The 18,087-nt window shown below is 37.9% G+C and overlaps 1 protein-coding gene across 1 annotated transcript in view; it reads right to left on the minus strand.

Annotated features, from left to right (window-relative positions):
- LOC135214374 (protein Aster-B-like) overlaps positions 1 to 18,068 on the minus strand; it is a 43,278-nt gene extending 25,210 nt beyond the window's left edge. The window contains exons 1-7 of the mRNA XM_064248609.1: positions 17,685 to 18,068; positions 15,292 to 15,849; positions 12,364 to 12,538; positions 11,476 to 11,725; positions 11,060 to 11,163; positions 10,206 to 10,382; positions 9,819 to 10,010 (exon numbers count right to left, since the gene is read on the minus strand). Coding sequence (XP_064104679.1) covers positions 9,819 to 10,010; positions 10,206 to 10,382; positions 11,060 to 11,163; positions 11,476 to 11,725; positions 12,364 to 12,538; positions 15,292 to 15,849; positions 17,685 to 17,920 — 1,692 coding nt within the window. The 5' untranslated portion in view covers positions 17,921 to 18,068. The remainder of the gene's footprint in view (positions 1 to 9,818; positions 10,011 to 10,205; positions 10,383 to 11,059; positions 11,164 to 11,475; positions 11,726 to 12,363; positions 12,539 to 15,291; positions 15,850 to 17,684) is intronic.
- Between the last annotated feature and the right edge of the window lie 19 nt (positions 18,069 to 18,087).

Genomic DNA, 18,087 nt, shown 5'->3' on the forward strand with positions numbered 1-18,087 from the left:
GAGAGAGAGAGAGAGAGAGAGAGAGAGAGAGAGATAATAAACCCAATACCCACCGTGACAGAGAGCGCCCTTGTCCTTACATTAGCCTAAATCCTTTGTGACAAAGGATGACATTGAATAATTATTTTTTGTAGCTATTCTGTATTTATATTTAATATCCCCGTTAATATTCTCATCACGTAGAGAGACTTATGGTACTATCACACTCAATGAGAGAGAGGAGAGAGAAGAGAGAGAGAGAGAGAGAGAGAGAGAGAGAGAGAGAGAGAGAGAGAGCAAATAAACAGGCCTACTGTAGCCAGAACGAAAATTGTAAAAATAATTAAAAACGAACAAAGCTTAGAACTCGAACAATGGAGTCGGTCTAGTGACGAAAGAGAGAAATAAAAAAAAAGTCCACTGAATCATTGGGATCTTGAACCAATAAAACTGGAAACTTGTGTAATTTTCTTTTCCAGTTTCCAGGAGGCCCTGGAAGGCTAAGGATCTCTTGATGAATGCCCAAATTATGTTGCTGAGTTAACTTTCTGGGTACAGAATGCCCAAAGTAAGTTGCAGAGCTATTCTAGGGCACAGAATGCCCAAGCTGAGCAGTGAGCTAACTTCTAGGGCACAGAATGCCTAAGTAAAATTGTGAGCTAACTTCAAGGGCACAGAATGCCCAAACTGAGTTGTGAGCTAACTTCCAGGGCACAGAATACCCAAATTAAGTTGTGAGCTAACTTCAAGGCCACAAAATACCCAAATTAAGTTGTGAACTAACTTCCAGGGTACAGAATGCCCAAAATAAGTTGTGAGCTAACTTCCCGGGTACAGAATGCCCAAACTGAGTTGTGAACTAACTTACTGGGTACAGAATGCCCAAAATAAGTTGTTGAGCAAACTTTCTGGGTACGGAATGCCCTGATTAAGTTCCAGAGCTATTCCAGGGTACAGAATGCCCAAACTGAGTTGCTGACCTTACAGACCACAAAACGCCTAAATTAGCAAGAGCTATAAGTTGCACAGTCGGAGAGAGAGAGAGAGAGAGAGAGAGAGAGAGAGAGAGAGAGAGAGAGAGAGAGAAAGATCAATCACCTCGCCCTCCCCAAACCTGTTTCTCAAACTCCTACTTTATAACCCCCCCTTCCCCTTCCCCCTCCCTTACCACATACACAACACACGTTTCATCATTACAAAAATGACAGGACATTCGTTAAAAAAAAAGACAAAATAATAATAAAAATATAAAATAAAAATATAAAAAAAACAAACAAAAACATTAATATGCAACTTCCTCAGGTATGTTGTTCGTTTCCGGATTAAGCCGGTACATCTCGTAGGCGCCAAAAAAAAAAAAAAAAAAAAAAAAAAAAAAAAAAAAAAAAAAAAAAAAAAAAGACTGACTTCAATGGCAAATTTGGCAACGATGTAACTTTTTTTCCTATTTGTAATTATCTAAATTTACTTACTATTTTTTTTTGAAAGTTAAAAGGATTAATGTGACAGGTTTATCAATCTGTAAGATGTTTGGGTTCACGTTGAATCTATTGGAAATAGGCGTTATAGGTTTATGGTACTACGAACACATCGTCAAAAATCTCTTCCAGTTCTACAAAACACATCAAGTTCCGCATGAATGACTTTTACGAGTAGCAACTAATTACCAATTGAACCCATTATTACAAATTTTACATATACCAGCCACACTACCGTCTTTCCAATTAAAAAAAAAAAATCGATACATCTAAACAGGCGTACATAAGCCTACTTCACTTGCATCTTTGGAATACTCTATTCTTTCTTCTCATAAACCATAATATTTTGAAATGGCGATTGTATCTATAAAGCAAATGTTGGAATGCCACAAGAAACCTACAGGCCTACTTGCATTCAAGAAACTTAATATTAACATCAGGATATATAGATTATTTTAATAGAATTTAATATAACTTTATTTACGTACCATAATCTTTAGAGAGTTTTTTTTTTTCTTTACTAAAGTTCGTATATATTATTCAATGCGGTTGACCCCAGCAGCAACAACCACCCCCCCCCCAAAAAAAAAAAATATATAAAATAAAATAAAATAACCAAGTCAGTTTGTTTTGCTTAAAAACCAAAACAAATAAGAGGCTTGCTCAGTCAAGAGCCTAAACTGTACTGTTAAGGTCGACCACCAATAGCTTTCACCTTAATTTTAAAGCAAGCACGCTCAGGGCATCTGCCAACAGACAGACAAACTTTCTTCAGTGTGCGCTCTGAACAACCTGACAACCCTTGCCTATGCGAAGTTTCGTGGTAGGCCTACTTACAACTACTTACAAAGTCTACTTCACGTTCCTATGCGCAGATTAAGATTAGGCCTATGTCCTTAAGTCTCTTGGTCAATTCAACACTAACACAGCAATGTTTAAAATTAGTCCCACGTAGTTTTTTTTTTTAATAAACACAAATGCAATGTTTGAAATTATGCATATATGTTTTTTTGCAAGCTAACAGTCACACACACTTTAAAATTAGGCCTAAGATTTTTTAAACCAATCCAAAGCCGCTGCAAAGCTTAAAATTAGGTCTATGATTCTTTTTGTTTTTGACAGACCAACACTAATGCAAAGTTTAAAGTTAGGCCTAAATACCCTTTAACCCAAACCAACGCCAGAATTTTAATCCAGTGAAAAATAAAAGAGTAACCGCCAAAAACTACAAGATAATTTCTGTAAATGACGAGAGTAATAGATGAGAGAGAAAGTTCTGACTTTTTTATTTTTTAATAAATGACGAGAGCAATGAGAGAGAAAGTTGGGACACCCAAGGTTATTTCTATTTGGAACCAGTGATGTTCACTCAATTACTACACTAGAGAGAAAGAGCTACAGCTTACGACCTCTTTATTATCATCATCAACGCGACATTATTGAAAGAAGCCACAACCCGGGTAGGTCTAACTCTCTCTCCCTCCCCTCCTTCCCCCCCTCCCCTTCCCCCCTCGTCCCCTCTCTCTCCCCTCCCCCCCCTCCCTTCTCGGTCCTCCCCTCCCCGTCTCCCTCTTATCCCCTCAGACCCCTTATAGCCCCCCGAACCTCCTCTTCTCCTCCCCCTTCCTCTCCTATCTCTCCCTCCCTCCCTCTCTCTCCCTTCTCTCCCCCTTCTCTCCTCTCTCCTCAGACTATAGCCATACTCGCTGACATCTGTAGTACCTACACAGGAACAGATGGTTTAATTTTTCATGGTAATAAAGAAAAGAATTGTTTTCATATATATATATATATATGTGTGTGTGTGTGTGTGTGTATATATGTATGGGGAATATATATATATATATATATATATATATATATATATATATATATATATACAAACAAATAACTAAGCACCTTTAGTCTTCGAACATTATCATAATAATTAAGCACTTAGTCCTCGAACACTTTAGCACGTAACACATTACAACATTTAACCGTTTTGATAAACAATTGACATTAATAATAATTGTTTCTTTGTTTGTACAAACAAAACGAAAAAACGCAAATATTGTGGAACCACGACGATAATATGCTGCATCTGTGACGTCACAGCGCGTTCGCAAACCGTAGTTACGCCGAAGGAGGCGCTGCAGCAGCAGCAGTAGTAGTAGCTGACGGAAGAGACCTCCTGGAAATGAACGAAGATCCTCCTCCTGCGCTCTTTTTCAAGGTCACGCCCCCGCCCCCTTTTCTTTAAATATCACTTTTCATTAAAACGAGCACACAAACACAAACAAGCAAAGCCAGCGGGCGCGCATTCGAACGCGATGCATCACACAAGCACACCAGCACTGCCGCACGGCGCGGCTAAATCTGCCAAGAGAGTGCAAGTGTACTAGTCGACACCGACTCTCTCTCTCTCTCTCTCTCTCTCACCCATCCCAGTCACTCCCTACGTCACCCATCTCCTTCCCAGAGTGGGCTTCTTCTCTCCCCTGCCCCCCCCCCCTCCCCCAATAACCCAGGGACATGGACCTAACCCTTCCTTTACCAGCACACACACACACATCCACAAAGAGAGAGAGAGAGAGAGCCCTCAGGGCTGAGTGAGGTACGGCGGGAACAGACGCACGCACGCACGCATGAACACCTTACAATCTTGAATATATTATAATGTTTTGCTTTCTTCTTCTTCTTCTTCTTCTTCTTCAAGGAGGCCGCTTTCATACACCACACAGAGATAAGAGAGAGAGAGAGAGAGAGAAGAGAGAGAGAGAGAGAGAAGAGAGAGAGAGATTCTTTAGAATCTATCTTGTCTCTCGACATAATATGACTCTCGGACGCTTATATGTCTATCGGTAAACAATTCTCAGACGAATATGTCTATCGAAATACGGTTCTTTAGACGCCTATGTCTATCGAAATAACGATTCTCAGACGCATATGTCTATCGATATAAGATTCTCAGACGCATATGTCTACTGATAATACCACATACGGACGATCCTGTCTAGTAAACCATTGTCAAATTCAACAGACATTCATCAACAAGGGACATAGTACATTCGTTTTTATCTTATGTATAAAACTTACCAAAACCTCCACAATGGTATCTTCCATGGCGGTACGAGAGAGAGAGAGAGAGAGAGAGAGATTGTGTATGAGTGTGTGTGTGTGTAAAAGTGACGTGTGACACGGAAAAAGCAAAAATGACAGTTAATAACTTCATTCGCCAAGGCGAAGATGTTATATTAACACTGTCAAACTAAGTCCTCGAGTTGAGACGTGAAATCCTATAAGTTGAATAAGTACATCCGGTCCATTTACGATCCGCTACTTTCGTGGAAAATGCCAACTGTTTATAATAATTACGGTTAAAAGTACGTGCTGACGCAAAGACAAAGTTTAAATAGAAACACAAACAAAAACAACGTCGACCATCTGTCTTACGCCACAATCAATCCCATCAGAAACAATCAAGGCAGTATTTAATATCTCGTCTAGAAACAACTAAAGTCACAAGAGGAGAAAAAACAAAAGCGAAGCAACATCAGGCAGTATTGTACTCTCTCTCTCTCTCTCTCTCTCTCTCTCTCTCTCTCTCTCTCTCTCTCTTTCTGGTGCGAAATATTTCTCTAGTCCCAGAATAAAGCCACTGGTATCTGGAGCACTTTGTGTGTGTGTGTGTGTGTGTTTCCCATGATACACATTACACATCTTTCTGATATACTTGTGTACTACCCCATAATGAATTGGGTCTGATATATGTTTAGCCCCGGGATTAGCTGTCTCTGGTCCCAGAAATACTAATGTTTTAACTATTATGCAGTCTCTGTATTACTCGTGTCCCAGAACAGACTTGGTCCCATTTAGTTTTAGTCCCAGAATAAATCTCGTTTGGTCTCTGATGCATTAAACTGTCCCAGAATAAAGTCTCTGGTCTGGCATACTTCAAGTGTCCCAGAATAAATTATGTCTGAAATACTAGCTCAGAATAAATTTTCCATAGAAGGGCTACTCAGTATATGTAACCTTCAATACATTTCCAAGCTTCCTCGTACCTCGTAACAAATGGCTAAACATTCATCTTGTTATCTCAGAATACACTTTCTCTAGCCAGTTTATTTGTTATGCATGACAGAATGTTTGAATACATCCACGGAATACACTTTCTATTTTTGTGAGAGAAAAATACATCGACCATCTAAATACTTCCACGGCTAGAAGGAATTTTATACGGCCAGGTGTCCTTACTTTATGAGAGGGAGTCTCTCTCTCTCTCTCTCTCTCTCTTCTCTCTCTCTCTCTCTCTCTCTCTCTCTCATACAAATACGCATACATACACAATCTCTCTCTTTCTCTCTGCACTTATAAAAGGTTTTGGGTCAATGCTCCGTACCCCAAAAATAGCAACTTTTTTTTATCTAAAATCGACCCCATTCCAATAAGTCATTAATAAATCAAGCATACTGCATATACATTCCACTTTTTATTCAACTCAGTATTATTTCACCCTTCATTCACTCCATCACTCACCCACCACAGAGCATCCCTTTTCCATTAAAATATATACACATTGAGTCTAACTCTTTCATTCACTGCTCGTCTAACCACAGACCACAAGCTCTTGAGCAGCTCCATTTGGCAACCCAAGGCATCGTGCGAGTGGAATTGCTGTGGGTCACAATGCGGCCTGGGAAGCTGTGTGTGAGAGAGGTAGACTTAGTCCAAACATTCACATGGGAATCTGTGTGTGTGTGTGTGTGAAAGGGAGACTTGGTCCATATATTCACAATCTTGTTTTTGGTCTTCCCTTCAAGATTCGTGTTTTTAACAGCTGCATCCTTGTTTGCTTTTGTAATTCCTACAAGTTGTAATCTTGTCTTTTCAACTTTCAATAACTTTTTTATATTTTATTTACATTCTTCTTTATCACTACTGTCCAGGTGTTGTTTTGGATGGTTAAGTTTCCATTTTTACAATCTTGTGGTTCTTTTTATTGTATAATCTTGTCTTTTTGATTTTCTAAATTTTGCAATCGCATCTTTTTCATGTTCACAATTTTACATTTTTTTTCACATTTTAGAATAAGTGACCCTTAAATTTTTCTTTAAAATTTTTTTTAATTCATCAAAATTTCTTATTTTTACAACTATGTCCTTTGTAACTTCCTAATAATTTTTTCTGATTAATTTATTTACATCTTATTTTACTCATAAACCAACTTTTTCTCAAACCGTATAATTAAAAGCAATGGTACTTCACAGTAACGAATTACGGTAACCAACTATGAGACGATCAACAAGGCCAGAAACCTTCCCTCTGGCTGTTACGCGGCATCCCAAACCTCAGACCAAGCAACCTTCCTTCTCCAACTTATTTAAAGAATCCCTTGAAACCAAATGAATGAATTTGGAAGGAACAGTTAAAGCCTTATTAGGCGATCGCCTTCAGTTGATTAACTTCTGGCTGATGAATAAAATTTGAGGTTACGTATCACAATTCATCCTGAACTTCATCTATTTCCGTCAAAAGATTGCCATCTGAAGGGAGTCCCCATATAAATTTCTCCATCAAATTTCACTACATTCTGTTCATCCAATCTCAAGATACTTTATCATTAACAAACACGCACACACACATAACGGTCTACTCACTCACGTCTAAATTTATCCTTAACCGCTTAAACAATTCATGAACAAACTTTCACAGAAGTTGGTGCTTTGTACCCCTAAAAGCATCATTAATCACCTCTTATCTTGCATGCAATATCTTCCCTTCTAACCCAACACCTACCTATCAACAATTCCTTTGCAACCCTCTTCTCCCTTCTTCTAAACATTTCAGAGTTAGGCACCATTTTCACTATCTAATCGTCCACTCTCTCCACATGATTAGAAGCTTCTCAAATTACAAAGCTATTTTTCACCGTAGTAATAATTTTACCTTAACCTTGTCACATCTACATTTCAATGACTAGTATTCTCTTACGATTCACTAACTAAAATGAGAGAGAGAGAGAGAGAGAGAGAGAGAGAGAGAGAGAGAGAGAGAGAGAGAGAGAGAGAGAGAGCCACAGTGGTGGTAGAGACATTTATTATTATGCAAGGTCACTCCTGAATGTGAAAAATTACGTAAACAGAAATTTCCAAGATTTACATCAGCAGTGGCTAATAAGGCTAAGGTCAAGCCTTCATCAGTAAAATAAAAACATCTGCAAGTCATGGTTTTTGTGTATAATCAGACGTGACATCGCATTTGATTTGGCTAGATTAAAAAACCTCAGTGAGTACGGTTGTCGTCTAATGGAAAGACTCTTTACTAATGTGTAGTATAATTTGAAATAAAGGCACCTGTTCTCGTCATAGAATGATTTGGGCCACCCAGGTTACAAGGCTCTGATTTAGTTTAGTAAATACAGATAATGAAAACACAACTAGGAAACTTTTTAAAAGATTAAACTACACTTTTTTGGTCCCATTCAGTAATGACTAGAAAGATCTGCTTCACTGCTACACTGAAACTAATCTTGTTGGTCACAGTTTTTCATAACCAGTATTACCTGCCTTCAATTATTAGTATCATTATTATTACCAATTATTATTATTCAGAAGATGAACCCTATTCATATGGAAAAAGCACACAAGGTCCACGGACTTGAAATTCAAGCTTCCAAAGAATATGGTGTTCATTCGAAAGAAGTAACAGAAGGTAATATGAAATACAGAAAGAAGAGATCACTTATTAAAAAATAAAAATATACTAAGAAATCAATAAATAGATAGATAGAATGTGAGCACGGTAATTAAAATAGGAGAATTGTTTTTGGGCAGGAAAATGCTGCATCTTTGCCTGCACGACATCCTCACAGAGACTGTTCCACAGTTCGACAGCTAGGCATATTTACTACATACTGATACTGTTGTTCAGCAAATCTAGTTGCTCTCGGCAGGTAACGGGGATCAGGGATTAGTTATGAAAGTGAAAGATCTGTTAAAATACATCTTAAGAAAAATTGACAAACAAGATACAATCTGTCGATGCTCCATGTCATAACGGATAATTTTAGGAAACACAAACCTACCGCCATAGACCACACTAACTAAAAGAGATAAATCTCTGGCAGAAGCACACATCCACATCAGAGAACAGAACTCTAGTAAAGGAAGGATAAATGACCTAAAACAGGTTGCACTGATTTTATCATTGTCATTGAGGCCTTACCTACAATACTTGTAAAATGCTGGAAGATATGCCGCCTCAAAAGGTATGACTGCTCAGGATATACGCAGTACAGTAAGTTCCTGAAGTGAAGCGACAAATCTCAGAATTGATCGTACTTCTTTAGAAACTCGTGGGGTTGCCAGTTAGTATATTTCATTCCAACTATTGTCATCCTCTTTATCTGATAATACGTATCAGTGATTAACTGTATAAGCGCAGAAAGTATTTCCCCAGTGTATGATCAATGTTAGTTCAATAATTGTTTATTAAAAGAAAAAAGAAAAGAAAAAGAATTTCCCCAAAGAAACTTCTGCGGCTCTCAAAGTGTGATATAAAGCGTTCACCATAGAATGGCAGCAGGAACCTAGTGCATAAGCATTGGCCTAATATTTGTAAATTATCTTTCTACTTTTGTAGCGTTATATCGAAAGTTATTATGATTTCTATATCGAAAGTTATTATGATTTCTTTTGATGAAGCACAAAGAAGTTTAGCATCTGATTAAATGAAATATAAATAAGACACAATTTGGCATAAAAAAAAAAAAAAACCAAATCCAAGTTGTATGCGCGTTTAGCATTGGTTACATGGTTAGGCCTATTTCAAGAATCAAGGAAATATATTTTCCAGCTTGTTAGTTAATAATTTCATCGAATTTCTCAACTGTGCAAATTTTTGCATGTGGAATTGCGTTCAGGGTCGCACCAAACAAGTATTTTCGTAGGTTTCCACCTTTTTTTTTCAGTGCATAAGTGAGACTAATGTGCTATAGATGCATAGTTTTGTTGTCACTTAGGCACACCTAGTTACGACAATGTTTCAGACTTCATAATTACCTTTGAAACTAAATGAACTGTTCAACCAACTGTCTTGTATGTGACAAAGTGGCTTTTACCATCTAACTCTCCTTGAACAGCCACTAAGAATTGGTCTGACAATATTTATAGGAAAAGATGAATGCACGTTGTGTAAAATATATACGTACGTACATATGTATTACGCTAATGGATCACAGTAAACAGAAGAAGAGAATGTTGATGGAGAAGAACTCTCATGAATATCATACACAATTCTATGACTCAGTGATGAGTGGCACATGATTTTCATCAACCCCCAGCCCCCCCAAAAAAACTGAATATTGCCTGTACTCACGTCCAAGGAATCGATGCTGTAGAGTTTTGGGTTGCCACTTGTACTATAGGTAGAGTCAAAATTACTGTGCAAGTTAGTTTTTGAATCATCCTCTGTGGAAGGAGCAACGTAATCGTCGTCATCACTCGTGAGTCCAAGCTCGTCGCCGTAGCTCGAGTGGACCCACTGCCAAAGCTCTGTTGCACTCATTTGCTGTAATAGAAGTTTGGGGGCTGAAAAACTTGATAATTATAGTGAACTGCAACTTGTTAAAAATCAAATCACTTCTACTTTTGGATTCAATTGAAGGAGGGCAGGATATCTTGGCTGTTCAAGTTTCTCTTTGCCAAAAAATATTTACATAAGTATGAAAAAGAAGACATGTTACTTCTTTGATACCTAACTTACCTGATCCATCAGGGCATTTTGCCATATCCTGAACAGCATCAGGTACGTTTTGTCTCGCGACGCGAAGGACGTGAAGAAGTGCTTCTCACCTTCCGTCTTGATCTCAATAGCATTGGGGATGACCAGAGCCGTTTTCTCCTTCGTCATTGCGATGATTTCCTTGCATTTGATGGAAACCTGAAATTATGAATAACATGTGGATTACAGTAGAGTACAACCAAGAAAAAATATCTGAAATATTCCTATTCCTATCCTTCAATGAGTTGGCTCTGAATCTGCAGCATGTGAGCTATGTACGCTTCAGGTTTGTGTAACTTATTAATGAATGCTTTCCAATAACTGTACTTCACTAACTTGCTAGTGTTTTTTTTTTTACACAAAATAATGGAGGCTTGTTTAGCAGTGATGATTCCTATGCTAATTTTTATTCATTAAAATAAAAATTAAATACTCTTCTTTGTTTGTTTGCAGTGCTGGATTTATTTTTGAGCCCTTGAACTGCTTCTGTCCAATCAATTTAACTCCAGCAGGGGGCTGAAGGGAGACTACACAGATCTTTCAGTAACATTTAGTGTGATGATCCCCCCACAAGGCTTAATGGCAAGTCATGCCTTGAATGAATTATCTATAGCCAAGCCATAAGCAAAGAAACCATTAAACCTTATTTGACTTCTATAGTATAACAGACACTGCTGAACTATGGGTTACCATTCAAGACTTTTCTAACAATTCAGCAATATTTTTTATTGCAGGTCTTAGGTGTGCCTGTGCTTCTACAAACAACAGGTGTATATATTACGAATCTTTCTCTTTCTCTCTCTCTCTCCAAAACTGATGCAAATTAAGATACTTACAAAAGTTTCCCATCCAAATATTTTGGAATAAAAGGAAAAGTAATTAGGGGTGACATACAATCGGCCATGTACAAGGATATCTTTCTGCAGGGCACACGAATAATCTGGAAAACACAGACACAAACATCTTTTAAAAACCTTGGCTAAAGGAGGTCTTACAAATGTGATGAAATTCTCAAGTTTTGATATTACAAAAAGAAAAGGCTAATTAATATGAAACGTCTATGTACAATAAAGAGCTAACATCAATAAAAGACAAGACAACGTGGGGTAGGTAAGGATTTTCACCATTAATGTATAGTACAATTATAATTCAATGTAATAAATCCATCACTTTTAACTACATACTAGTATTGGGAACTCACTTCAAAATGATCCACAGAAACAAAACTTCAGATGTGTGATCAACAACTCACCAACAATAAGCCTCTCATCAGATGGCAGGTCCTTGAATAATCTTTTGAGGTCTTCAGATCGGCTTTTATAAGTTGGGTTAAGCATTTTGTACCAAGCCTTGTTGCTTTTCTTGTCACTCGATTTAGAATCGCGTGACTCCTTCCTTTCTCGTTCTTTGATGACCACTCCATTAATACTACTGCCGATCTCTGGGGTACGAGGGGCTTCAACTGATCTGCTGGACTCTGATGACCTGCTCACGGAGTCCAACTGCAAGTTTTGTGAACAAGTTTGAAAACTGTATATCAAGTCAAACCTTAAGTGTGCAATGGTTAATTTAGACATTTGCTATTTATGTCGTTCATGAACTTCTGAGCAAGCTTCCACAGAACTGAATACATGTATCTACACACAAACAGATATTTGGAGCAAGGTAAAGCTGAAGAATTTGAAATGCAAAGGACCTTTAGTAGATTCTGCACCGAGCCAATTATCAATTAATACTTTTGGATCCCAGGAAGCTTAACAAAACATGTGTGTCAAAGTATATACTTCTGATTACTTATGGGTATATACCAATGTTTTTATTTTGGTCCCTTGCTGTAAATGATCATGATATATTGAAGCTGAAAACTTGTAATTTATTTTAGGTATGTTCAAAAATGGAAAACTAAAAAAACAGACGTCAAAATGACAAGCTGTGGTTAGACAAAAATTACCTTCAGATAGATGTCATTTGCAGTCATCAAATTCCCAAAGGCTTACATCTGCAACTTTGCAAATGACATCAGCTTAATCTCAAAGAGTTTAAGTACAACCCCAGCAAACATAGAGGCCGACAGTAACCTAATTTATGCAACATATTGCTACACTGCTGATTAAAAAATGGCAAATATTGCTGTACCTACCAGCTTTTCACCAGACACGTTATCCGAGATTTCCACAAAAGATGGTTCTACGCTGCCTTCTCTCGAGATAAAGCTGTAAGATTCATTCCTCATCACTTTATCATCACTGCTATCACAGGAAGTCTGTCTGTTTCTTAAGGTGGGGCTCGGATTTGGGCTTGGTACAGGACTTTGGCTAATGAGGGAGAGATTTTGAATTAAGCAGGGCAACAAAAAGACAGTGGAAGGTAAAATTTCTCTTAATACTGAAGAGTCTACTGTCAACTAAGCTACAGTATTTAGATAAACAAACCTTCGTGGTTTATACATACTACTTTTACATTCATTGCAAACATCTTCATGCAACTGCAATGCCATACGATAAAGAGAAATGTTTTAATGATACAATAAGGCTGAGAAAAAAGAAGTACAATATACTTTAAGACTAGTGCTCCTACCTGGTGAAATAAATAATTAAACATTACTACCAACCATGCAACATGGAATTTCTTAGGTTATAAACAAACAAATGTTACAAAAAATTAAATTGTAAAACCCTTGTTAAGAGAAAACAAATTTCCACACAATAAGTAAGTGGATGTGCAGAGTGAGACACAACCTTAAAAAGAATTTTAATAAAAGTCAGGGAAGGTCTGTCAATCACTGCAATGCATTATATAAATGCTTCATTGAAATTAATGAAGTACTTTCACATTACGTAGCGTTGTTTCACTCAAATGAAACTCGCTCAATGGTGCACAACACTCAAAAGTGCCTTATGAAAACCACAACCATCAGGACAAAACGATATCCTTTGAAATTTCACACGGTCAAGTGCAGTTCAAAGACAGTAAGTGACAGCAGGTTAGTAGCAACACAAAAACAAGATGTGTAATGTTAAACTTGTCTCTTGAAAGTTTTCAGTTTCTGACTATAAAATCCAACATTTAACACCTATTATATGATGCTGACTGATAAGGCAGACCATTATAAATGGGTGAGAAAAATACCATGGTAATCACAAGTAACTTACCAAGAAAAGCAAATACAAATGACAAAAAATAAAATGACTAACAGTTACTTGAAGCTTTTCAAGAGAAAAGTATATAACAGATCCTTTATCATTGAACACATGTATAATTAAAACAATGTTACTTGATTACCTTTCAAGTGTAAGAGGGAAATATGGCAATATTAATCACAATAAAACAAAGAATAGGATTAAGAACACATTAATCAGATGACAGCAAGGCTTGCAGACCTGGGACAATAAAAGTATAAAATGGAACCAAAGACAAAGAGCTTCACCCAAAAGCAGTGTTCCACCATTTACTGTATTCTAGCTACATAACCAAAGCTGATATCCCACAATTGATTCCAACCACTTCTTTCTAGTCTCCTTTCTTTGCTAGCACCACATACAGTAAAAGCTAGCATAAATTACTTGGGTTTGTTTGATGTGAAAAAAACACATCTTCACAGAGAAAAGAGAAAATACAATCACCACAAAATGCTATTCCAGACAACTTATTGAAATGTTTGATGAGAAGACCAAGTCACACTTTGGACTCTCATTTGATTCTCTCTACAGATATGTTCTTGAATGATTAGTGATGAAATAGGAGCGAGGTAAAATTAAAGAAGATGGACTGCTGGGTAGGGAAAAACAAAAGAAAGAAATGAAGAGTAAACAACAGAATCAATGCAGCTGGGGCTATGAAGGAACACTGCAAAGAACCTTTAGTACTGTCTACAGTGTGCTACTCAAGGCACACTGCAGATGGCACCCGTTAATCACCAAAGAGACTGAAAACGGAGAAAAAGCACGAGGTGTTCAATCATTAGTAAGTTCTATAACTACACATTTGCAAAGGCACAAACTGTGGAGTGGATTGTCTGAAGCTTCAAAACAACCTAGTTGTGGCAAATTCACACTAAACCATGGTGTTGCATAGCAGATCTCTAGATATGTGGGCACAAGAACAATTTCATAACAGATCTTTGCATTATAGTCATTTGAAATTGCAGTACTAATACATACTTATTTTAAACAAGAAATTCTAGTTCACAGCGAACATGACTTTTCATTAAAAAATCTTTCTAATGTTCTTAATGATTTCATATGTACTCTGAATAAGTATTCATTCTTTCTATCACCTTACAACACATTTTAAAACTGTGAGCTACATGGATACAACGCATTCTTTACCAATGTCTATTCTCATTAATCTAAGGAGTTGAGAGAGACTAATCAAATACAAACTGTCCTATTTACCTATGTAACCTAAATATGAAAAGTCCCCCTGACAAGTCTTAGGGTGGGGAGCAGAGTAAGGAGCTTTTTGTATACAACCAGCCAATATCTACTAAATGTCAAAACTGTGAAATCAATTACTGTTCTCTCATACAGTAACAAAATACTGCTCTACAATCCTGTAACTGTTGTGGGGTACAACTGCAAACAATAAGGCTTTCACTAACTTCAAGTGACTGAATTTTCATAAAATTTCCAGGAACAGCTTAGGGTTTTCAACTGGCTATTCCAGTCTCTTTTTTTTTCTCAAGTGGCCATTTCAATCTTATTTTCAGTGGCAAATTCATTGCATCCTTCCACCTACAATCAGTCATAGTAAACAGAGAGCTTCTGTTATGCTAATACAAGGCAAGAAACCACAGCACTAGCAACAACACAAGTGGACTCAAAAGTGTGCCTCACTCACTAGCTATAAAAAAAACATGGTACGTAGTTTAAATTCTAAACTATATCTAACTCACTAAGACTAATGACAGAAGACATTTGTAAAGCAATAACTTGAAATCCATAAAGGTCATTAAAGTACAAAACTTATAAGACCATCAAAGTATTTGTTCTACCTCGCTTAGCTATTCAACAATAAGAAAAAAGAATAGTAAAGCAATGTGAAAATAAAGTAATGTAAAACTAGTTACCTGAATCTGCCTTCTCCATTTTCTGTAGGTGTCGGCAGGGTGACTTGGGTAATGGGAGGTATCCCAGATAAGTCAAGCGGTGCAACTCCTCCCACAGAGTTGCAACGAGCAAGACCTGCCTCTCCACCACACACAGGCGTACTCGTTGGATGTGAGCTGACGGCGTCAGTGTTTTGTGGGAAACCCATATTTGTGTAACTTGTATTTGTGTGTGAGTCTGACATGGCCAAACTAGATGACGATGGAGGTAACTGAGTAACAACATGAGCGGAGGAGGTGGTAGAGGCAGCTGACGATGAGGATGAGGATGAAGTGGAAGCTATGGTGGAGGTAGAAACAGCAGGGGTGGCATTGGACATGCTCTGAGAGACAGCAGCGTTAGTGTTGGTGTTGGCAAGAGGGTAAGCTGACACAGAGTTCACCAGACGATGGCCATTGTTAGACACCTTGGGCGCTTGATTGTTGTCTCCTTCTTCGCCTTCATTTGTATCCCCAGATGGAGCCACGGTCATCTTAGCTCCTCTGCTGGACATAAATATATCCTCTGCTGACTTCCATCTGAAAACAGAAAAGCATTAAGAGTTGTGGAAAATACTGGTAATACCCTCTGTGCACCATGAATGGGTGAAAGCTAAAAATATATCTTATATTAAAATCCAATGACCTAACTATCTTTATGAAAATAACAATGGCACACATTTACCAACTAAAAATCATCACATGTTGTCTTTTCTTTGTATGATTTGGCTTTCTTTTTGTACAGCTTCTGCAAAACTTCTTGTAAGTGGGTAGAACAGCAAATTAAGAGTCGCATAGAATTTGTGGTGTCCCTTCTTGTGCAAGTTTCTTGAGCCCAATATACTATACAATGCGGGTTGAAAATGTTACCTGTCTTAGTTTCATTACATTTAGTATTATACAACTGCATTCACAGTCAATTCCTCTGACATCATAGATGCATACCTTAGTTTCATTTGTGAAGATATATAACAATGGTAATCACAGATACACGAAATTCAGGACTTTCCATCCACTGAGCTTTGTGTAATTTTGATGACCCAAGTTTCTCTTAGCCTAGAATGTAGGCTATGTCTGCAAAATATAATTTTAAGACATGCCAAATATGTATAATATCAAGTATTGCCTATCGACAAAGTTCACTTGCAACTGCAATTGGTCTGGCAGTTTGAAGGATCATTATCACACGGTAGGAGTATGTGGCAAGTTGATTTAATTACATAATCAGGCGAGGTAACGATTACGTTCACCAACAATTTCATACTAGAGGAACCATGCTTGATTTAAATTACATTCTACTGCTTCACATAGTATTGCAAATTTGCTATTATTTTACTGTAAACTATTATTTAATATTGGATTTCTGATGCTGAGATTTTATGCTTAGTACGCAACTCGCTAACAAATCTAAAATTTATTTTTAGAAAGATATATATTGTCTCTTTTAGTTTTATCATCCATTCCAATGGGGTTGGTATGAAACACAGTACTCAAGAGATTGGTGATGGTATTACATAAGACTTTACAGAAAAAGAAAATACCACCAGGAACTTTGAAAACACATTACAATGTTTTCACGTCCAAAATGTGACAAATGTTTAAAGTAAAAATTTACCTACCACAAAGTCTTCATAGTATTGGCTTGTCTATGGCACTGAGCGCACCTACAGCTACCAAGTGAGATCTAGCCCAATTTTATTACTTTTTCAAGCAGAATATTAAATACCTAAAAAGGCTAAACCATGCCAGGGACAAACTCGCCCAAACAGCTGATCAATCTCGAAAACAGAATCTTTTGGGAGGGAAAATATCTCGGACGAGAACCACATTACAGTGTTTTCATATCCAAAAATGTGATAAATGTTTACAGTAAAATTTTACCACAAAGTCTTTATAGTATTGGCTTTTCTATGGCACTGAGCGCACCTATAGCTACCTAGTGAGCTCTAACCCAATTTTATTACTTTTTAAAGCAGAATGTTAAATGAAAAGGTTAAGTCAATAACCATGTCAGGGGCAAACTCACCCGAACAGCAAATCAATCTCAAATGCAATCTTTTGGGGGGATGGGGAAATGGAGCGAGTGAATATCCGCCGACCGCAGATTTTCAAGGGGAAAAGTTCGTTAATGTGTGCTGTCAGTAAGAACGTGGCAGAAAGGCGCTTCGCGCCTTATCAGCATACTAAAATATTCTTGGCAAGCTCGCTTGTTCTGGCAAGAGGTATTGTTTCGCTGCGCGCGTTAGCCTCAGGGTGGTTAAGATCAACTGGGTAGATAGAAAAAGGGCAAGGAGCTGTAACTGCTTCCCGCGGATAGTATACAAACTACCCGGGGGAATATCTCAGGGAGGAAAAGTCTGCCTAGCCCCACTTACTGGAGACTGGCATTGTTGGCATTAGTAGTAGACGACGCCAGGTGATTGTGGAGGAAGGACTTGGAATGTTGCGGCTGCTTGCCACTGTGGTGACCCGTCTGTCCCTGGTGGTGGTGGTGGTCGGCGTCGCAGCTGATGGACCTGTCGTACAACGGGCCAGTTACGAGTGAGGAAGGGGTCAAGGGTTGCTTAGCCCCCGGAGTGCCACTCGAAGAACTGGTTGTTCTCTCCATCATTTTTTGGCAGGACGCGACGGTATTCTATTCGATTTCAATCCACTTTCCGACACATAAGAGCGGTTTTCGACTCTTACACCTCGCCGCCGTGCACCATTTTCAGCGAGTTTAATCAACCAATTGCTTGATTTGACAGAACAACAAATTGTCAACAAACGTCAGCTGGG

Source organism: Macrobrachium nipponense, chromosome 45 (genome assembly GCF_015104395.2).
Source record: "Macrobrachium nipponense isolate FS-2020 chromosome 45, ASM1510439v2, whole genome shotgun sequence".
In the NCBI taxonomy this organism is placed as follows: domain Eukaryota; kingdom Metazoa; phylum Arthropoda; class Malacostraca; order Decapoda; family Palaemonidae; genus Macrobrachium; species Macrobrachium nipponense.